At 64.7% G+C, this 23,253-nt stretch overlaps 1 protein-coding gene across 1 annotated transcript in view; it reads right to left on the bottom strand.

Annotated features, from left to right (window-relative positions):
* LOC140398876 (guanine nucleotide exchange factor VAV2-like) overlaps positions 1 to 22,852 on the bottom strand; it is a 400,989-nt gene extending 378,137 nt beyond the window's left edge. The window contains 1 exon segment of the mRNA XM_072487820.1: positions 22,486 to 22,852. Coding sequence (XP_072343921.1) covers positions 22,486 to 22,689 — 204 coding nt within the window. The 5' untranslated portion in view covers positions 22,690 to 22,852.
* Between the last annotated feature and the right edge of the window lie 401 nt (positions 22,853 to 23,253).

Raw genomic sequence — 23,253 nt, 5'->3', positions numbered from 1 at the left:
CCACAGACAAGGCCGCATGTCCCTCCCCCTCCTCTAGCAAGTCACCCTGTTCTCGGGCCAGATTGTGGAGGGCACAACAGACCACCTGAAAGCAGGAGACCCTCTGGGGACTGTACTGCAGGCGCCACCAGAGTGGTCCAGGCATCGGAACCGCATCTGCAGCAGTCCATGCACCGCTCAATGACAGCACGGGTGACAAGGGCCTCTTTATATCAGGTCTCCGCCTCGGTCTCCAGCCTCCGTACTGGTATCGACCAGAACCTCAGGGGGTATCTCTTCTCCCCCAAAGAACCAACCCGTTATCCTGGGGTTGTCCTCGAAGATGCTCGGGATCTGAGTGTGTCCCAGGGTATAGCTGTCATGCACACTCTCTGGGAAGTGCGCATACACGTGTGTGATCCGGAGGTGGTGGTCACACACAAAGTCAACATTCAGGGAGTGGAACCCCTTCCTGTTAATGCAGGGCACTCCCTGATGACCCGGTGTGCACAAGGCCGTCAATTACCCCCTGGATCTGGGGCTTCCCTGCGAGAGTGAAAAATCCTGCAGTCCGGGCATCTTGGTGGGCTGGGTCCAGCTCAAAGTTTATGTAGTCAGTTGCCCTGCCATGACCGCACGGATGTATTTGTGGGCTGTAGCTTGGGGACGCCGCACACGTCCCTGCTGGAGCCCTGGAATGACCCTGTGGCAAAACTGTTCAGGGTCGTGTTGACCTTCACGGCCACCGGGACTGGGTGTCCTCCTCCTACTCGTCCACGGGGTGGCAATTCACGAGGACATGGCACCAGTGCAGCACATGCTGTCCGTCATCTCCTCAAAAGAGCAACAACACTTGGACACGTGGGCCATCGCCCCCGCTCTGGGTTCCATCTTGGCCTGATGGACGGCCGGGTCTGCGGGGGCCCCCTGCACATGGTCAACGCTGCTGCCTTCTCCGGCGTCTGGCCACCTGGGCTGCCACCAGCACCACGAGGGCCTCCTCTGCGGGACCAACACCACCGCCCATTCTGGTATCTGTAAGGAATTGGCGAAGGAGGGAGACTGACGATCAGTTCGGGTTTCCACCCCGGGATCCTCAAATCCCAAGCTTCCCCCACCCTTACATGTCCCACCTTCTCTCAGAGTGTCACCCAGCGAGTTGACAGTGCTGGGAAACCTCGCTCTGCACACTCACCCCGGCCACAGCAGGAGCCCCGAGACCCAGACCCCCGCAGGGAACATTACGGAGACGGTGCTAAAGTGCCCTCCCGAGTCACACACTCACCCCATAGTCTCGAGGATATCCCCAGTGCTCAGCCCAGCTCTGGGTGTTTGATTGATGGCTGCTGCCTCTATGATGCTGACGATGCTGGAGTTCAAACAAAGTGTTCAGACTTCAAAGTTTGATTGAAATGTGATGTAATAATCATTGTCTGTGACCTGCACCCAGGAGAAGCCACTTGAGTAATATTTTATTGGCAAAAACGGTCAACATTGACGAAGATTAGAAAATGAACTACGTAACATTCCACATATCACACTAAAGTACACAGAAACGTCACCGTTCCATATTGGTACCAATACAAAGCTCTATCAGTTAATTTTCACAAATAAAACAAGCACACAGTATCACCCCTCGCAGATTCCTCAACAGAAACGAGGATAAGCCTGGGAATGTGTTATCATGTCCAGAACTTTGTCATAGAAATGATCTGTCCATCAATGTGTGACTTGTTCCCCGTATCAGAGCCATTCTCCGTCCAGGAGCCGCAACTGTGCCGGCCCCTCCCACACGGCCCAATCTCACCGCAACCTAATCCCGGCATCCACATATTCCACCGGCACTCAGGGTCCAGTCGAATATCCGTGACTTCCAGCGTGTTTAACCCACGATGACATGCCAGTTACACGCAGCACTCACCACACCAACAACAAAAGCAGCAGCAATCTGCACAAGCATTTATTCAACGGCGTCATCAGGTGGCCCATTTGGATCAATGTCGCGCACCAGGTCCCGCAGCGTCTGCCTGCTTCAAACCGGATTGCCCTCTGGACTCATACGTCTCCCTGAGTGCGGCGTTCCAGGACCCAGGCATCTTAGAAAGAATTGTCCTTCTTTCCGGCTACAGAGCAGGAAGGAAACAGCAACAGCAGCCTCCAGGCATCAGCACCCACCAGTCTCCAGGCACCAGCAGCCACCAGCAGGAGCAAGCAGCAAACACAACCTGCAGCTGGGAAGTGCTCTCACAACTAACACAGCCAATTCCTTATTAGCAACAGCCTTCAGCTGTGAAGCTAGAGGCTGCTCACAGTCAAAGGGAGTTAAAGTGACCTTCAGCATAGAACCCAGCACAGGGCTGTGTCCTGGAAGCGTTTGGTCGGACAGACAGGAAGCAGCTGTAGTTGCCCCTGTTTTGCATATCCACAATATTTAAAGATGGCTTGAAGGCCTCACAGACAACACCCCGCCAGCCCAGAGTCAGCCCCCGACCTGGAACGCTTCAGTTCCCCCGACCAAACCCAACCTCCCCATGAGGGGTCCCCCAATAACTGGGCAGCAGCTCCACTTCCCGTGAGCTACACGCCCGAAAATGGAAATGGTTCCTCACCTCCTCCTCGCCCCCTCCGTTCCCCTCAGCAGCCATTGCGCCAGCGTCACATTTTTTAAAAGGGGTACAAACCGACGCCCACATGATTGCTCACTGGGGAGCGGTTAACTTCCAGGAGCCCGTTACATTCAACTTCAACCTCACTAATGAGATGGAAATTAATGCAAATTTGGGTCAATGATATGCTTGGTACATTTGGACGAGATCCGGAACTCACGGTCAGGAGCAGGCCAGTAGTTGGCAAGCTGATTCACGCCCGGCACGTATCTCGATTTTGGCCATTCTTGCTGTCTAACCAGGTCCGTGCTGAGTGCACCACGATGGTTAAATCACGGCCAATGTCTCTAATTACCTACTCCCCAGAAGTCAGAACAAAATCTCATTAGTCCTCTTCTTTTAAACAAAGCATGGTTTGAACTAACGATGTTCTCACTTTTATGACATCTTAATTGCACCTTCTGTCGCCAAAGTGTCTTTCGTTCTTTGAAACCATGATATTAAAAAGAAATTAGATGAGGGTACAGTAGTTGATGTAGCTAATATGGATTTCAGCAAAGCCTTTGACAAGGTCCCACATGGGAACTGATAAAGGCGGCATCCAGGCTAATGTGGCAATTCGGATCCAAAATGTAAGACCGCACCTGGAGTATTGTGCGCAGATTTGGTCCCGTTATTTGAGGAAAGATGGAGTGACATTGGAGGCAGTTCAGAGAAGGTTCATTAGATTGATTTCGGAGATGAGGGGTTTGTCGTACCAGGAGAGATTGAACAGTCTAGGCCGATACTCTCGAGCGTTTAGAAGAATGAGGGGAGATCAGATTGAGGTGTACACGATGCTAAAAGGTCTGGATAAAGTAGACGTGGAGCTGATGCTGCCTCTTTGGGGCATTCTAAAACCAGAGGTCATAATCTCAGGATAAGTAGAAAATTTAAATCAGATTTGAGGAGAAACTATTTCTCCCAAAAGGTAGTGAATGTGTGGAATTTGCGTCCCCAGAGTGTAGTGGATTCAGGGACAGTGAGTAAATTTAAGGAGGAGTTAGACAGATTTTTAATTGGTAATGGGTTGAAGGGTTCTGGAGAATGGGCAGGACGGTGGAGTTAAGGCCGGGATGGGATCAGCCTTGATCACATTGAAGGTGTGAGGCTCGGGAGGCTAAATTGCCGACTCCCGTTCCGAGGTCATGTGCTCCAGGGAGGAGAGGCTCTGGCTGATTTCACAATCCAGATAGAATGGCGGAGCAGACTCGATGGGCCGAATGGCCTCAAAATATTGTGACATTCAACCCGAACTGGTCAAACCAGAAAGGCAAAGTCTACAGTCGTCCATCAACCCAGCAGCAACAGAACCGCAGCCCCGTCCAGCCGGACCGCAGCCCCGTCCAGCCGGACCGCAGCCCCGTCCAGCCGGACCGCAGCCCCGTCCAGCCGGACCGCAGCCCCGTCCAGCCGGACCGCAGCCCCGTCCAGCCGGACCGCAGCCCCGTCCAGCCGGACCGCAGCCCCGTCCAGCCGGACCGCAGCCCCGTCCAGCCGGACCGCAGCCCCGTCCAGCCGGACCGCAGCCCCGTCCAGCCGGACCGCAGCCCCGTCCAGCCGGACCGCAGCCCCGTCCAGCCGGACCGCAGCCCCGTCCAGCCGGACCGCAGCCCCGTCCAGCCGGACCGCAGCCCCGTCCAGCCGGACCGCAGCCCCGTCCAGCCGGACCGCAGCCCCGTCCAGCCGGACCGCAGCCCCGTCCAGCCGGACCGCAGCCCCGTCCAGCCGGACCGCAGCCCCGTCCAGCCGGACCGCAGCCCCGTCCAGCCGGACCGCAGCCCCGTCCAGCCGGACCGCAGCCCCGTCCAGCCGGACCGCAGCCCCGTCCAGCCGGACCGCAGCCCCGTCCAGCCGGACCGCAGCCCCGTCCAGCCGGACCGCAGCCCCGTCCAGCCGGACCGCAGCCCCGTCCAGCCGGACCGCAGCCCCGTCCAGCCGGACCGCAGCCCCGTCCAGCCGGACCGCAGCCCCGTCCAGCCGGACCGCAGCCCCGTCCAGCCGGACCGCAGCCCCGTCCAGCCGGACCGCAGCCCCGTCCAGCCGGACCGCAGCCCCGTCCAGCCGGACCGCAGCCCCGTCCAGCCGGACCGCAGCCCCGTCCAGCCGGACCGCAGCCCCGTCCAGCCGGACCGCAGCCCCGTCCAGCCGGACCGCAGCCCCGTCCAGCCGGACCGCAGCCCCGTCCAGCAGGACCGCAGCCCCGCAGCCCCGTCCAGCAGGACCGCAGCCCCGTCCAGCCGGACCGCAGCCCCGCAGCCCCGTCCAGCCGGACCGCAGCCCCGTCCAGCAGGACCGCAGCCCCGTCCAGCCGGACCGCAGCCCCGTCCAGCAGGACCGCAGCCCCGTCCAGCAGGACCGCAGCCCCGCAGCCCCGTCCAGCCGGACCGCAGCCCCGTCCAGCAGGACCGCAGCCCCGTCCAGCCGGACCGCAGCCCCGTCCAGCCGGACCGCAGCCCCGTCCAGCCGGACCGCAGCCCCGTCCAGCCGGACCGCAGCCCCGTCCAGCCGGACCGCAGCCCCGTCCAGCCGGACCGCAGCCCCGTCCAGCCGGACCGCAGCCCCGTCCAGCCGGACCGCAGCCCCGTCCAGCCGGACCGCAGCCCCGTCCAGCCGGACCGCAGCCCCGTCCAGCCGGACCGCAGCCCCGCAGCCCCGTCCAGCAGGACCGCAGTCCCGTCCAGCAGGACCGCAGCCCCGTCCAGCCGGACCGCAGCCCCGTCCAGCAGCACCGCAGCCCCGTCCAGCAGCACCGCAGCCCCGTCCAGCAGCCCCGCAGTCCCGTCCAGCAGGACCGCAGCCCCGTCCAGCAGCACCGCAGCCCCGTCCAGCAGCACCGCAGCCCCGTCCAGCAGGACCGCAGCCCCGTCCAGCAGCACCGCAGCCCCGTCCAGCAGCACCGCAGCCCCGTCCAGCAGGACCGCAGCCCCGTCCAGCCGGACCGCAGTCCCGTCCAGCAGCACCGCAGCCCCGTCCAGCAGCACCGCAGCCCCGTCCAGCAGGACCGCAGCCCCGTCCAGCAGCACCGCAGCCCCGTCCAGCAGGACCGCAGCCCCGTCCAGCAGGACCGCAGCCCCGTCCAGCAGGACCGCAGCCCCGTCCAGCAGGACCGCAGCCCCGTCCAGCAGGACCGCAGCCCCGTCCAGCAGGACCGCAGCCCCGTCCAGCAGGACCGCAGCCCCGTCCAGCAGCACCGCAGCCCCGTCCAGCAGGACCGCAGCCCCGTCCAGCCGGACCGCAGCCCCGTCCAGCCGGACCGCAGCCCCGTCCAGCCGGACCGCAGCCCCGTCCAGCCGGACCGCAGCCCCGTCCAGCCGGACCGCAGCCCCGTCCAGCCGGACCGCAGCCCCGTCCAGCCGGACCGCAGCCCCGTCCAGCCGGACCGCAGCCCCGTCCAGCCGGACCGCAGCCCCGTCCAGCCGGACCGCAGCCCCGTCCAGCCGGACCGCAGCCCCGTCCAGCCGGACCGCAGCCCCGTCCAGCCGGACCGCAGCCCCGTCCAGCCGGACCGCAGCCCCGTCCAGCCGGACCGCAGCCCCGTCCAGCCGGACCGCAGCCCCGTCCAGCCGGACCGCAGCCCCGTCCAGCCGGACCGCAGCCCCGTCCAGCCGGACCGCAGCCCCGTCCAGCCGGACCGCAGCCCCGTCCAGCCGGACCGCAGCCCCGTCCAGCCGGACCGCAGCCCCGTCCAGCCGGACCGCAGCCCCGTCCAGCCGGACCGCAGCCCCGTCCAGCCGGACCGCAGCCCCGTCCAGCCGGACCGCAGCCCCGTCCAGCCGGACCGCAGCCCCGTCCAGCCGGACCGCAGCCCCGTCCAGCCGGACCGCAGCCCCGTCCAGCCGGACCGCAGCCCCGTCCAGCCGGACCGCAGCCCCGTCCAGCCGGACCGCAGCCCCGTCCAGCCGGACCGCAGCCCCGTCCAGCCGGACCGCAGCCCCGTCCAGCCGGACCGCAGCCCCGTCCAGCCGGACCGCAGCCCCGTCCAGCCGGACCGCAGCCCCGTCCAGCCGGACCGCAGCCCCGTCCAGCCGGACCGCAGCCCCGTCCAGCCGGACCGCAGCCCCGTCCAGCCGGACCGCAGCCCCGTCCAGCCGGACCGCAGCCCCGTCCAGCCGGACCGCAGCCCCGTCCAGCCGGACCGCAGCCCCGTCCAGCCGGACCGCAGCCCCGTCCAGCCGGACCGCAGCCCCGTCCAGCCGGACCGCAGCCCCGTCCAGCAGGACCGCAGCCCCGCAGCCCCGTCCAGCAGGACCGCAGCCCCGTCCAGCCGGACCGCAGCCCCGCAGCCCCGTCCAGCCGGACCGCAGCCCCGTCCAGCAGGACCGCAGCCCCGTCCAGCCGGACCGCAGCCCCGTCCAGCAGGACCGCAGCCCCGTCCAGCAGGACCGCAGCCCCGCAGCCCCGTCCAGCCGGACCGCAGCCCCGTCCAGCAGGACCGCAGCCCCGTCCAGCCGGACCGCAGCCCCGTCCAGCCGGACCGCAGCCCCGTCCAGCCGGACCGCAGCCCCGTCCAGCCGGACCGCAGCCCCGTCCAGCCGGACCGCAGCCCCGTCCAGCCGGACCGCAGCCCCGTCCAGCCGGACCGCAGCCCCGTCCAGCCGGACCGCAGCCCCGTCCAGCCGGACCGCAGCCCCGTCCAGCCGGACCGCAGCCCCGTCCAGCCGGACCGCAGCCCCGCAGCCCCGTCCAGCAGGACCGCAGCCCCGTCCAGCAGGACCGCAGCCCCGTCCAGCCGGACCGCAGCCCCGTCCAGCAGCACCGCAGCCCCGTCCAGCAGCACCGCAGCCCCGTCCAGCAGCCCCGCAGTCCCGTCCAGCAGGACCGCAGCCCCGTCCAGCAGCACCGCAGCCCCGTCCAGCAGGACCGCAGCCCCGTCCAGCAGCACCGCAGCCCCGTCCAGCAGCACCGCAGCCCCGTCCAGCAGGACCGCAGCCCCGTCCAGCCGGACCGCAGTCCCGTCCAGCAGCACCGCAGCCCCGTCCAGCAGCACCGCAGCCCCGTCCAGCAGGACCGCAGCCCCGTCCAGCAGCACCGCAGCCCCGTCCAGCAGGACCGCAGCCCCGTCCAGCAGGACCGCAGCCCCGTCCAGCAGGACCGCAGCCCCGTCCAGCAGGACCGCAGCCCCGTCCAGCAGGACCGCAGCCCCGTCCAGCAGGACCGCAGCCCCGTCCAGCAGCACCGCAGCCCCGTCCAGCAGGACCGCAGCCCCGTCCAGCCGGACCGCAGCCCCGTCCAGCCGGACCGCAGCCCCGTCCAGCCGGACCGCAGCCCCGTCCAGCCGGACCGCAGCCCCGTCCAGCCGGACCGCAGCCCCGTCCAGCCGGACCGCAGCCCCGTCCAGCCGGACCGCAGCCCCGTCCAGCCGGACCGCAGCCCCGTCCAGCCGGACCGCAGCCCCGTCCAGCCGGACCGCAGCCCCGTCCAGCCGGACCGCAGCCCCGTCCAGCCGGACCGCAGCCCCGTCCAGCCGGACCGCAGCCCCGTCCAGCCGGACCGCAGCCCCGTCCAGCCGGACCGCAGCCCCGTCCAGCCGGACCGCAGCCCCGTCCAGCCGGACCGCAGCCCCGTCCAGCCGGACCGCAGCCCCGTCCAGCCGGACCGCAGCCCCGTCCAGCCGGACCGCAGCCCCGTCCAGCCGGACCGCAGCCCCGTCCAGCCGGACCGCAGCCCCGTCCAGCCGGACCGCAGCCCCGTCCAGCCGGACCGCAGCCCCGTCCAGCCGGACCGCAGCCCCGTCCAGCCGGACCGCAGCCCCGTCCAGCCGGACCGCAGCCCCGTCCAGCCGGACCGCAGCCCCGTCCAGCCGGACCGCAGCCCCGTCCAGCCGGACCGCAGCCCCGTCCAGCCGGACCGCAGCCCCGTCCAGCCGGACCGCAGCCCCGTCCAGCCGGACCGCAGCCCCGTCCAGCCGGACCGCAGCCCCGTCCAGCCGGACCGCAGCCCCGTCCAGCCGGACCGCAGCCCCGTCCAGCCGGACCGCAGCCCCGTCCAGCCGGACCGCAGCCCCGTCCAGCCGGACCGCAGCCCCGTCCAGCCGGACCGCAGCCCCGTCCAGCCGGACCGCAGCCCCGTCCAGCCGGACCGCAGCCCCGTCCAGCCGGACCGCAGCCCCGTCCAGCCGGACCGCAGCCCCGTCCAGCCGGACCGCAGCCCCGTCCAGCCGGACCGCAGCCCCGTCCAGCCGGACCGCAGCCCCGTCCAGCCGGACCGCAGCCCCGTCCAGCCGGACCGCAGCCCCGTCCAGCCGGACCGCAGCCCCGTCCAGCCGGACCGCAGCCCCGTCCAGCCGGACCGCAGCCCCGTCCAGCAGGACCGCAGCCCCGTCCAGCAGGACCGCAGCCCCGTCCAGCAGGACCGCAGCCCCGTCCAGCAGGACCGCAGCCCCGCAGCCCCGTCCAGCAGGACCGCAGCCCCGTCCAGCCGGACCGCAGCCCCGCAGCCCCGTCCAGCCGGACCGCAGCCCCGTCCAGCAGGACCGCAGCCCCGTCCAGCCGGACCGCAGCCCCGTCCAGCAGGACCGCAGCCCCGTCCAGCAGGACCGCAGCCCCGTCCAGCCGGACCGCAGCCCCGCAGCCCCGTCCAGCCGGACCGCAGCCCCGTCCAGCAGGACCGCAGCCCCGTCCAGCCGGACCGCAGCCCCGTCCAGCCGGACCGCAGCCCCGTCCAGCCGGACCGCAGCCCCGTCCAGCCGGACCGCAGCCCCGTCCAGCCGGACCGCAGCCCCGTCCAGCCGGACCGCAGCCCCGTCCAGCCGGACCGCAGCCCCGTCCAGCCGGACCGCAGCCCCGTCCAGCCGGACCGCAGCCCCGCAGCCCCGTCCAGCAGGACCGCAGTCCCGTCCAGCAGGACCGCAGCCCCGTCCAGCCGGACCGCAGCCCCGTCCAGCAGCACCGCAGCCCCGTCCAGCAGCACCGCAGCCCCGTCCAGCAGGACCGCAGCCCCGTCCAGCAGCACCGCAGCCCCGTCCAGCAGCACCGCAGCCCCGTCCAGCCGGACCGCAGCCCCGCAGCCCCGTCCAGCAGCACCGCAGCCCCGTCCAGCAGCACCGCAGCCCCGTCCAGCAGGACCGCAGCCCCGTCCAGCAGCACCGCAGCCCCGTCCAGCAGCACCGCAGCCCCGTCCAGCCGGACCGCAGCCCCGCAGCCCCGTCCAGCAGCACCGCAGCCCCGTCCAGCAGCACCGCAGCCCCGTCCAGCAGCACCGCAGCATCGTCCAGCTGGACCGCAGTCCCGTCCAGCAGGACCGCAGCCCCGTCCAGCAGCACCGCAGTCCCGTCCAGCAGGACCGCAGCCCCGTCCAGCAGCACCGCAGTCCCATCCAGCAGGACCGCAGCATCGTCCAGCTGGACCGCAGCCCCGTCCAGCAGCACCGCAGCCCCGTCCAGCCGGACCGCAGCCCCGCAGCCCCGTCCAGCAGCACCGCAGCCCCGTCCAGCAGCACCGCAGCCCCGTCCAGCAGCACCGCAGCCCCGTCCAGCAGGACCGCAGCCCCGTCCAGCAGGACCGCAGCCCCGTCCAGCAGGACCGCAGCATCGTCCAGCAGCACCGCAGCCCCGTCCAGCAGGACCGCAGCCCCGTCCAGCAGGACCGCAGCCCCGTCCAGCCGGACCGCAGCCCCGTCCAGCCGGACCGCAGCCCCGTCCAGCCGGACCGCAGCCCCGTCCAGCCGGACCGCAGCCCCGTCCAGCCGGACCGCAGCCCCGTCCAGCCGGACCGCAGCCCCGTCCAGCCGGACCGCAGCCCCGTCCAGCCGGACCGCAGCCCCGTCCAGCCGGACCGCAGCCCCGTCCAGCCGGACCGCAGCCCCGTCCAGCCGGACCGCAGCCCCGTCCAGCCGGACCGCAGCCCCGTCCAGCCGGACCGCAGCCCCGTCCAGCCGGACCGCAGCCCCGTCCAGCCGGACCGCAGCCCCGTCCAGCCGGACCGCAGCCCCGTCCAGCCGGACCGCAGCCCCGTCCAGCCGGACCGCAGCCCCGTCCAGCCGGACCGCAGCCCCGTCCAGCCGGACCGCAGCCCCGTCCAGCCGGACCGCAGCCCCGTCCAGCCGGACCGCAGCCCCGTCCAGCCGGACCGCAGCCCCGTCCAGCCGGACCGCAGCCCCGTCCAGCCGGACCGCAGCCCCGTCCAGCCGGACCGCAGCCCCGTCCAGCCGGACCGCAGCCCCGTCCAGCCGGACCGCAGCCCCGTCCAGCCGGACCGCAGCCCCGTCCAGCCGGACCGCAGCCCCGTCCAGCCGGACCGCAGCCCCGTCCAGCCGGACCGCAGTCCCGTCCAGCCGGACCGCAGCCCCGTCCAGCCGGACCGCAGCCCCGTCCAGCCGGACCGCAGCCCCGTCCAGCCGGACCGCAGCCCCGTCCAGCCGGACCGCAGCCCCGTCCAGCCGGACCGCAGCCCCGTCCAGCCGGACCGCAGCCCCGTCCAGCCGGACCGCAGCCCCGTCCAGCCGGACCGCAGCCCCGTCCAGCCGGACCGCAGCCCCGTCCAGCCGGACCGCAGCCCCGTCCAGCCGGACCGCAGCCCCGTCCAGCCGGACCGCAGCCCCGTCCAGCCGGACCGCAGCCCCGTCCAGCAGGACCGCAGCCCCGTCCAGCAGGACCGCAGCCCCGCAGCCCCGTCCAGCAGGACCGCAGCCCCGTCCAGCCGGACCGCAGCCCCGTCCAGCAGGACCGCAGCCCCGCAGCCCCGTCCAGCCGGACCGCAGCCCCGTCCAGCCGGACCGCAGCCCCGTCCAGCAGGACCGCAGCCCCGTCCAGCAGGACCGCAGCCCCGTCCAGCAGGACCGCAGCCCCGTCCAGCAGGACCGCAGCCCCGTCCAGCCGGACCGCAGCCCCGTCCAGCCGGACCGCAGCCCCGTCCAGCAGGACCGCAGCCCCGTCCAGCAGGACCGCAGCCCCGTCCAGCCGGACCGCAGCCCCGCAGCCCCGTCCAGCCGGACCGCAGCCCCGTCCAGCCGGACCGCAGCCCCGTCCAGCCGGACCGCAGCCCCGTCCAGCAGGACCGCAGCCCCGTCCAGCAGGACCGCAGCCCCGTCCAGCCGGACCGCAGCCCCGCAGCCCCGTCCAGCCGGACCGCAGCCCCGTCCAGCAGGACCGCAGCCCCGTCCAGCCGGACCGCAGCCCCGTCCAGCCGGACCGCAGCCCCGTCCAGCCGGACCGCAGCCCCGTCCAGCAGGACCGCAGCCCCGTCCAGCCGGACCGCAGCCCCGCAGCCCCGTCCAGCCGGACCGCAGCCCCGTCCAGCAGGACCGCAGCCCCGTCCAGCAGGACCGCAGCCCCGTCCAGCCGGACCGCAGCCCCGCAGCCCCGTCCAGCCGGACCGCAGCCCCGTCCAGCCGGACCGCAGCCCCGTCCAGCAGGACCGCAGCCCCGTCCAGCAGGACCGCAGCCCCGTCCAGCCGGACCGCAGCCCCGTCCAGCCGGACCGCAGCCCCGTCCAGCCGGACCGCAGCCCCGTCCAGCAGGACCGCAGCCCCGTCCAGCCGGACCGCAGTCCCGTCCAGCAGGACCGCAGCCCCGTCCAGCAGGACCGCAGCCCCGCAGCCCCGTCCAGCAGGACCGCAGCCCCGTCCAGCCGGACCGCAGCCCCGCAGCCCCGTCCAGCCGGACCGCAGCCCCGTCCAGCAGGACCGCAGCCCCGTCCAGCCGGACCGCAGCCCCGTCCAGCAGGACCGCAGCCCCGTCCAGCAGGACCGCAGCCCCGTCCAGCAGGACCGCAGCCCCGTCCAGCAGGACCGCAGCCCCGTCCAGCCGGACCGCAGCCCCGCAGCCCCGTCCAGCCGGACCGCAGCCCCGTCCAGCAGGACCGCAGCCCCGTCCAGCCGGACCGCAGCCCCGTCCAGCCGGACCGCAGCCCCGTCCAGCCGGACCGCAGCCCCGCAGCCCCGTCCAGCAGGGCCGCAGCCCCGTCCAGCAGGACCGCAGTCCCGTCCAGCAGGACCGCAGTCCCGTCCAGCAGGACCGCAGCCCCGTCCAGCAGGACCGCAGCCCCGTCCAGCAGCACCGCAGTCCCGTCCAGCCGGACCGCAGTCCCGTCCAGCAGCCCCGCAGCCCCGTCCAGCAGGGCCGCAGCCCCGTCCAGCAGGACCGCAGTCCCGTCCAGCAGGACCGCAGTCCCGTCCAGCAGGACCGCAGTCCCGTCCAGCAGGACCGCAGTCCCGTCCAGCAGCACCGCAGTCCCGTCCAGCAGGACCGCAGCCCCGTCCAGCAGCCCCGCAGCCCCGTCCAGCAGGGCCGCAGCCCCGTCCAGCAGGACCGCAGTCCCGTCCAGCAGGACCGCAGTCCCGTCCAGCAGGACCGCAGTCCCGTCCAGCAGGACCGCAGCCCCGTCCAGCAGGACCGCAGCCCCGTCCAGCAGCACCGCAGCCCCGTCCAGCAGCACCGCAGCCCCGTCCAGCAGGACCGCAGCCCCGTCCAGCCGGACCGCAGTCCCATCCAGCAGGACCGCAGTCCCGTCCAGCAGGACCGCAGCATCGTCCAGCTGGACCGCAGCCCCGTCCAGCAGCACCGCAGCCCCGTCCAGCAGCACCGCAGCCCCGTCCAGCAGGACCGCAGCCCCGTCCAGCTGGACCGCAGCCCCGTCCAGCAGCACCGCAGCCCCGTCCAGCAGCACCGCAGCCCCGTCCAGCAGCACCGCAGCCCCGTCCAGCAGCACCGCAGCCCCGTCCAGCAGGACCGCAGCCCCGTCCAGCAGCACCGCAGCCCCGTCCAGCAGCACCGCAGCCCCGTCCAGCAGGACCGCAGCCCCGTCCAGCAGGACCGCAGCCCCGTCCAGCAGGACCGCAGCCCCGTCCAGCAGCACCGCAGCATCGTCCAGCTGGACCGCAGCATCGTCCAGCTGGACCGCAGTCCCGTCCAGCAGGACCGCAGCCCCGTCCAGCAGCACCGCAGCCCCGTCCAGCAGGACCGCAGTCCCGTCCAGCAGGACCGCAGCCCCGTCCAGCAGCACCGCAGTCCCGTCCAGCAGGACCGCAGCATCGTCCAGCTGGACCGCAGCCCCGTCCAGCAGCACCGCAGCCCCGTCCAGCAGCACCGCAGCCCCGTCCAGCAGGACCGCAGCCCCGTCCAGCTGGACCGCAGCCCCGTCCAGCAGGACCGCAGCCCCGTCCAGCAGCACCGCAGCCCCGTCCAGCAGGACCGCAGCCCCGCAGCCCCGTCCAGCAGGACCGCAGCCCCGCAGCCCCGTCCAGCAGGACCGCAGCCCCGTCCAGCCGGACCGCAGCCCCGTCCAGCAGGACCGCAGCCCCGTCCAGCCGGACCGCAGCCCCGTCCAGCCGGACCGCAGCCCCGCAGCCCCGTCCAGCAGGACCGCAGCCCCGCAGCCCCGTCCAGCAGGACCGCAGCCCCGTCCAGCCGGACCGCAGCCCCGTCCAGCAGCACCGCAGCCCCGTCCAGCCGGACCGCAGCCCCGTCCAGCCGGACCGCAGCCCCGTCCAGCCGGACCGCAGCCCCGTCCAGCAGGGCCGCAGCCCCGTCCAGCAGGACCGCAGCCCCGTCCAGCCGGACCGCAGCCCCGTCCAGCGGGACCGCAGCCCCGCAGCCCCGTCCAGCCGGACCGCAGCCCCGTCCAGCCGGACCGCAGCCCCGTCCAGCCGGACCGCAGCCCCGTCCAGCCGGACCGCAGCCCCGTCCAGCCGGACCGCAGCCCCGTCCAGCAGGACCTACAAGACTAATTCATCCCTCCGTACTCTTCTCATCGTAGAAATCATCTCTACTGAAAAGTGTATTGTCCAGCATCAGTCTTTAAATTGCTGACCACTGGGAAGGACTACATGGCTGGACTTTCATTCTGGACTTAGTGAAACAAGAATTCTAATCTTCTTCGTGATCTTTGCCCTGTATCTCTTTCATTCATTCATCCCTCTGACTAAGTAATGACAATCTGCCCCCCACCTCACGCCCTCACATTTTTAATATGTATAAAATAAACTACCCCTCTGATTTTATCGCAAGTTTAGTGTGGAGTTTAAAAAAATGAATTTAGAGAGTATACAATTTTTTATTCCCAATTAAAGGGGCCAGTCCACCTACCCTGCACATCTTTGGGTTGTGGGGGTGAGACCCACGCAAACACGGACTGTGGAGTTGTTAATAGAAATGAAATCATACCAAAAATGAGGCTTTGAGGGAAAATACATAATTGCTTATGAAGGGGAATCAAAATAAAAACACCTTTCTGTTAACAGAAATCAGGACTGTTTTAATCTGAACCCCCGTCCTGTGTCTGGAACACTGGGGCGTACATGCAGCCCAGTCGCACTGGACTTACTGCCTGGCTGGCTAGAGGAAGTCCGTGTCTGACAACACAGCAGCTCAAAGGAAAGAGGGAGGGAAGAACCCATCAAAATGCATCGTGATCCAATCACTGGAAATCTTTTAACAGCACCTCCCAGAAAAGAATCTTTGACTCAGCCTTCAAGAGAATCTCATTAGTTCACCAGATCGTCCGCAAATTACCAGCAAGAGGTCAAAACAACACTTTCCCCAGCAGACCATCACTGGGATTCGGCAGCCAGTCTCTCCTGGACTCTCCACATCAACTTAATAATGACTCTCAGTGAAAGAGGCCAAGTGTAAACTCCAAACTCTCACCTCTACCAGTTTCCCATACTGCCATTTACAACTTCAGAATGTAATTCCTCACACCCACTCAAACAACACGCTTCCAAATGGACTGCCAGTAGCCGAACTAGAAACTCTCTCCAGCACCGAGAATATCACACTGACATGACCACAATAAAATCAGACCAACATCGTAATCCGAGGCGAATGTGACAAGTGAACACCGCACAGACAACCCAGCAGAAACATTCCGACAAAATCCCACACAGGCATCCCCCAAATTTAGAACAGACCCGTCCCCACCAGTACTGTACCCCAGTGTTATACAGTGACAGACCCATCGCACCAGTGCTGTACCCCAGTGTTATACAGTGACAGACCCGTCCCCACCAGTACTGTACCCCAGTGTTATACAGTGACAGGCCCATCCCCACCAGTACTGTACCCCAGTGTTATACAGTGACAGACCCGTCCCCACCAGTACTGTACCCCAGTGTTATACAGCGACAGATCCATCCCCACCAGTACTGTATCCCAGTGTTATACAGTGACAGACCCGTCCCACCAGTACTGTACCCCAGTGTTATACAGTGACAGACCCGTCCCCACCAGTACTGTACCCCAGTGATATACAGTGACAGACCCGTCCCCACCAGTACTGTACCCCAGTGTTATACAGTGACAGACCCGTCCCCACCAGTACTGTACCACAGTGTTATACAGTGACAGACCCGTCCCACCAGTACTGTACCCCAGTGTTAGACAGTGACAGACCAGTCCCCACCAGTACTGTACCCCAGTGTTAGACAGTGACAGACCAGTCCCCACCAGTACTGTACCCCAGTGTTATACAATGACAGACCGGTTCCCACCAGTACTGTACCCCAATGTTATACAGTGACAAACACGTCCCCACCAGTACTGTACCCCAGTGTTATACAGTGACAGACCAGTCCCCATCAGCACTGTACCCCAGTGTTATACAGTGACAGACCAGTCGCCACCAGTGCTACACCCCAGTGTTATACAGTGACAGACCCATCCCCACCAGTACTGTACCCCAGTGTAATAGTGACGGACCCATCCCCACCAGGACTGTACCCCAGTGTTATACAGCGACAGACCCAACCCCACCAGTACTGTGTCCCAGTGTTATACAGTAAGACCCATCCCCACCAGTACTGCACCCCAGTGTTATACAGTGACAGACCCATCCCCACCAGTACTGTACCCCAGTGTAATAGTGACAGACCCGTCCCCACCAGTACTGTACCCCAGTGTTATACAGTGACAGACCCGTCCCCACCAGTACTGTACCCCAGTGTTATACAGTGACAGACTCATCCCCACCAGTACTGTACCCCAGTGTTATACAGTGACAGACCCATCCCCATCAGTACTGTACCCCAGTGTTATACAGAAAGACCCATCCCCACCAGTACTGTACCCCAGTGTTACACAGTGACAGACCCGTCCGCACCAGTACTGTACCCCAGTGTTATACAGTGACAGACCCGTCCGCACCAGTACTGCACCCGTGTTATACAGTGACAGACCCATCCCCACCAGTACTGTACCCCAGTGTTATACAGTGACAAACCCGTCCCCACCAGTACTGTACCCCAGTGTTATACAGTGACAGACCCGTCCGCACCAGTACTGCACCCGTGTTATACAGTGACAGACCCATCCCCACCAGTACTGTACCCCAGTGTTATACAGTGACAGACCCATCCCCACCAGTACTGTACCCCAGTGTTATACAGTGACAAACCCGTCCCCACCAGTACTGTACCCCAGTGTTATACAGTGACAGACCCGTCCGCACCAGTACTGCACCCGTGTTATACAGTGACAGACCCATCCCCACCAGTACTGTACCACAGTGTAATAGTGACAGACCCATCCCCACCAGTACTGTACCCCAGTGTTATACAATGACAGACCGGTTCCCACCAGTACTGTACCCCAATGTTATACAGTGACAGGCCCATCCCCACCAGTACTGTACCCCAGTGTTATACAGTGACAGACCAGTCGCCACCAGTACTGTACCCCAGTGTTATACAGTGACAGACCAGTCGCCACCAGTACTGTACCCCAGTTATACAGTGACAGGCCCATCCCCACCAGTACTGTACCCCAGTGTTATACAGTGACAAACACGTCCCCACCAGTACTGTACCCCAGTGTTATACAGTGACAGACCAGTCCCCATCAGCACTGTACCCCAGTGTTATACAGTGACAGACCAGTCACCACCAGTGCTACACCCCAGTGTTATACAGTGACAGACCCATCCCCACCAGTACTGTACCCCAGTGTAATAGTGACGGACCCATCCCCACCAGTACTGTACCCCAGTGTTATACAGCGACAGACCCAGCCCCACCAGTACTGTGTCCCAGTGTTATACAGTAAGACCCACCCCCACCAGTACTGCACCCCAGTGTTATACAGTGACAGACCCGTCCCCACCAGTACTGTACCCCAGTGTTATACAGTGACAGACCCGTCCCCACCAGTACTGTACCCCAGTGTTATACAGTGACAGACTCATCCCCACCAGTACTGTACCCCAGTGTTATACAGTGACAGACCCGTCCCCACCAGTACTGTACCCCAGTGTTATACAGAAAGACCCATCCCCACCAGTACTGTACCCCAGTGTTACACAGTGACAGACCCGTCCGCACCAGTACTGTACCCCAGTGTTATACAGTGACAGACCGGTCCGCACCAGTACTGCACCCGTGTTATACAGTGACAGACCCATCCCCACCAGTACTGTACCCCAGTGTTATACAGTGACAGGCCCATCCCCACCAGTACTGCACCCCAGTGTTATACAGTGACAGACCCGTCCGCACCAGTACTGCACCCGTGTTATACAGTGACAAACCCGTCCCCACCAGTACTGTACCCCAGTGTTATACAGTGACAGACCCGTCCGCACCAGTACTGCACCCGTGTTATACAGTGACAGACCCATCCCCACCAGTACTGTACCCCAGTGTTATACAGTGACAGACCCGCCCCCCCCCCAGTACTGCACCCGTGTTATACAGTGACAGACCCATCCCCACCAGTACTGTACCCCAGTGTAATAGTGACAGACCCATCCCCACCAGTACTGTACCCCAGTGTTATACAGCGACAGACCCGTCCCCACGAGTACTGTACCCCAGTGTTATACAGTGACAGACCCGTCCCCATCAGTACTGTACCCCAGTGTTATACAGAGACAGACCCGTCCCCATCAGTACTGTTCCCCAGTGTTATACAGAGACAGACCCGTCCCCACGAGTACTGTACCCCAGTGTTATACAGTGACAAACACTTCCCCACCAGTACTGTACCCCAGTGTTATACAGTGACAGACCCGTCCCCACGAGTACTGTACCCCAGTGTTATACAGTGACAGACCCGTCCCCACCAGTACTGTACCCCAGTGTTATACAGCGACAGACCCAGCCCCACCAGTACTGTGTCCCAATGTTATACAGCGACAGACCCATGCCCACCAGTACTGTACCCGTGTTATACAGTGACCGACCCGTCCCCACCAGTACTGTACCCCAGTGTTATACAGTGACAGACTCATCCCCACCAGTACTGTACCCCAGTGTTATACAGTGACAAACACTTCCCCACCAGTACTGTACCCCAGTGTTATACAGTGACAGACCCGTCCCCACCAGTACTGTACCCCAGTGTTATACAGTGACAGACTCATCCCCACCAGTACTGTGTCCCAATGTTATACAGCGACAGGCCCATCCCCACCAGTACTGTACCCCAGTGTTATACAGTGACAGACCCATCCCCACCAGTACTGTACCCCTGCGTTATACAGTGACAGACCAGTCCCCACCAGTACTGTACCCCATGTTATACAGTGACAGACCCGTCCCCACCAGTACTGTACCCCAGTGTTATACAGTGACAGAACTGTCCCCACCAGTACTGTACCCCAGTGTTATACAGTGACAGAACCGTCCCCACCAGTACCTTACCCCAGTGTTATACAGTGACAGACCCGTCCCCAGCAGTACTGTACCCCAGTGTTATACAGTGACAGACCCGTCCCCACCAGTACTGTACCCCAGTGTTATACAGTGACAGACCCGTCCCCACCAGTACTGTACTCCAGTGTTATACAGTATCAGGCCCATCCCCACCAGTACTGTACCCCAGTGTTATACATTGACAGACCCATCCCCACCAGTACTGTACCCCAGTGTAATAGTGACGGACCCATCCCCACCAGTACTGTACCCCAGTGTTATACAGCAACAGACCCGTCCCCACCAGAACTGTACCCCAGTGTTTTACAGCGACAGACCCGTCCCCACCAGTACTGTACCCCAGTGTTATACAGTGACAGACCCGTCCCCACCAGTACTGTACCCCAGTGTTATACAGTGACAGACCCGTCCCCACCAGTACTGTACCCCAGTGTTATACAGTGACAGACCCGTCCCCAACAGTACTGTACCCCAGTGTTATACAGTGACAGACCCATCTTCACCAGTACCGTACCCCAGTGTTATACAGTGACAGACCCATCCCCACCAGTACTGTACCCCAGTGTTATACAGTGACAGACCCATCCCCACCAGTACTGTACCCCAGTGTTATTCAGTGACAGAGCTGTACAATCCTGCTCTGAACCAGGTTTACACACTTCCTATTGACAAACCATCACATGACATTCATTGAGGAAGATCCGTTTTCTTCAGGAAAGGTCACTCTCCCCAGATCTGAACCCAAATGGATTATCAATCACCATCGCAGAGACCATGTTACTGCCCTTTCGACTGTAAAGACAAACATAGTTCGCACTGCCTCTGTCCGACACAGCCTCACCCATCGCAGCTGCTCCCACCGTTCCAGAACTTGAACTTCCTTGCACCGTTCCCAGGGTAGATCATTCCTCAGCCGAGAGGGAGTCTGCCCCAGGACCTAAATTTTGAGAGGTCAGAGGTGATGAAACGACACCCAACAATTCCTCAGCGCAACCCATCTTTGAACCAATAAACCAACTCACTTTGCTCCAACACCAGGTATTACATCTGACACAAGGGGAAACAATTAATGCTGTTCAGTTACCAAGGCCAGCACACGGAGTCTGCACGTTCCCCCCGTGTCTGCGTGGGTTTCCTCCCACAGTCCAAAGATGTGCGGTTTAGGTGGATTGGCCATGATAAATTGCCCTTAATGTCAAAAAAGGTGCGTTGGGGTTATGGGGAGAGGTCGCGGTTATGGGGATAGGGTGGAGGTGTGGGCTTGGGTTGGGTGCACCTCCCAAATGTCGGTGCAGACTCAATGGGCCGAATGGCGTCCTTCTGCACTGTAAATTCTATGATACAACCAAACTGGTACATTGCCACCATTTCAAAGCGTATTCCCATTATCCCTGTCCCCCGTTAGTACACACGTACACACACACACACGTACACACACACACGTGTACACACACACGTGCACACGTACACACACACGTACACACACACGTACACACACACGTACACACACACGTACACACACACGTACACACACACGTACACACACACGTACACACACACACACACTGTCCCCGTCACACACACACACACTGTCCCCGTCACACACACACACACTGTCCCCGTCACACACCGTGTCCCCGTCACACACACACAGTCCCCGTCACACACACACACACACACACACACACAGTGTCCCCGTCACACACTCACACACGCACACAGTGTCCCCGTCACACACGCACACAGTGTCCCCGTCACACACGCACACAGTGTCCCCGTCACACACGCACACAGTGTCCCCGTCACACACGCACACAGTGTCCCCGTCACACACGCACACAGTGTCCCCGTCACACACGCACACAGTGTCCCCGTCACACACGCACACAGTGTCCCCGTCACACACGCACACAGTGTCCCCGTCACACACGCACAGTGTCCCCGTCACACACGCACAGTGTCCCCGTCACACACGCACAGTGTCCCCGTCACACACGCACAGTGTCCCCGTCACACACGCACACAGTGTCCCCGTCACACACGCACACAGTGTCCCCGTCACACACGCACACAGTGTCCCCGTCACGCACACAGCGTCCCCGTCACGCACACAGCGTCCCCGTCACGCACACAGCGTCCCCGTCACGCACACAGCGTCCCCGTCACGCACACAGCGTCCCCGTCACGCACACAGCGTCCCCGTCACGCACACAGCGTCCCCGTCACGCACACAGCGTCCCCGTCACGCACACAGCGTCCCCGTCACGCACACAGCGTCCCCGTCACGCACAGCGTCCCCGTCACGCACACAGCGTCCCCGTCACGCACACAGCGTCCCCGTCACGCACACAGCGTCCCTGTCACGCACGCGCACACACACACACACACACACACACACACACACACACAGTGTGCCCATACAGACCACCTGATTCCCGAGCGTGATTCCTATTACAAGGCTTCCTATTAAAAATAACCATAGAATTGCCTTCTCCCAGTTTCAACCACTAAGTAACCAATTAACAGGCAATGGAATGAAGATTAGGTTCTGGCAGTTTGACATTACACAGCAGTACAATGCACTCAACTGAAAACCTGATCCCTTATAATGCATTGATGCATCAAAATTTAATCAACCATATTGATAATCAATGGATAATTCACATTCCCACAAGAGGACTGACTGCCCCAGGATCAGACTGACAGAGCCACTGACACCGAGACCTGAACTGACAGTGTTCAGAGCCACCAAGCTCCCAGATGCTGCATCTCAGTTTCCTGAATCCCTTTCAGCTGACGTTGGATCATTTGGCCATTTCCCTTGACCCCTCACCCCCCCAGACCCCTCACTTCTTTATAAATGATTCTTGCTCAGGTTCCGCAGAATCCCATCTCAAATCCCATCAGTTTGGGGTCTTTGTGGGGACCTGCCATGAACTCCCTCTTACGATGGTGCTCCCAGGAAACCAACTCGCCATCACCAACATACTCTGCCCCCACCAATAAATGTTGCTTGCAAACTGTGCGCACGGCTCTTACCCCTCACCCCCCAGACCCTTCACCCCCGACCCTGCACCCCCCAGCGTCGTCACCCCCACTGACCCCTCACCCCAACCGATCCCTCACCCCGACTGACCCCTCACACCCCCCCCCAGACCCCTCACCCCCCCCAGAGCCCTCACGTCCCCCAGACCCTTCACCGCCCCCTCCCCAGACCACTAACCCCCCCCCCCAGATCCCTATCCCTCCCCCCCAGGCCCCTCAAGACCCCTCTTACCTGTGACATCTGTGGTCTGAAGTTGATGTCCTTGAGTTCGATTGATCCTGGACTGAGATTGTGAAGGAGTTGACACAGCAGCACCCCATCCCTCAGAGCCTGCGCCAGGTCGAAGACCTGGGCTGCCGGCCACACCACCCGGTGATTTGGGGGCAACACTTTAGACTCAATAAGCCAGCGCCCACATTGCCGCCACTCTTCCATTATTGGGGGAGGGGGGGGGTGCTATGGGGCAAAACGGACAACGGGGTGAAGGAGGGCCCGGGGGTGAGTGCGGACACAAGAGGCAAATATGGGAGCAAGGGAGGGTACAGGGGGCAAGGGAGGGTGAGGCAAGGGGGGAAGTAATTGAGGGTTTGAAGGGTGTAGGGTTGGGGGGGGGGGGTGCAGGGGCTGAGTGGGGGGGGTGCAGGGGCTGAGTGGGGGGGGGTGCAGGGGCTGAGTGGGGGGGGGTGCAGGGGCTGAGTGGGGGGGGGTGCAGGGGCTGAGTGGGGGGGGGGTGCAGGGGCTGAGTGGGGGGGGGGTGCAGGGGCTGAGTGGGGGGGGTGCAGGGGCTGAGTGGGGGGGGGGGAAAGAGAGGGGGAGTGGGTGGGGGAGAGGGGGGAGGGTGGGGGGGGTGGATAGCGGGTGGGGGGGGGTGGATAGCGGGTGGGGGGGGGTGGATAGCGGGTGGGGGGGGGTGGATAGCGGGTGGGGGGGGTGGATAGCGGGTGGGGGGGGGTGGATAGCGGGTGGGGGGTGTCGCTGCCGCAGAAACGTTGCTGGGAG

The sequence above is a fragment of the Scyliorhinus torazame genome, chromosome 22 (genome assembly GCF_047496885.1).
Source record: "Scyliorhinus torazame isolate Kashiwa2021f chromosome 22, sScyTor2.1, whole genome shotgun sequence".
Taxonomy (NCBI): Eukaryota; Metazoa; Chordata; class Chondrichthyes; order Carcharhiniformes; family Scyliorhinidae; genus Scyliorhinus; species Scyliorhinus torazame.
Note: the sequence above shows the minus strand (reverse complement) of the source record. Positions and strands in the feature narration are given on the sequence as shown.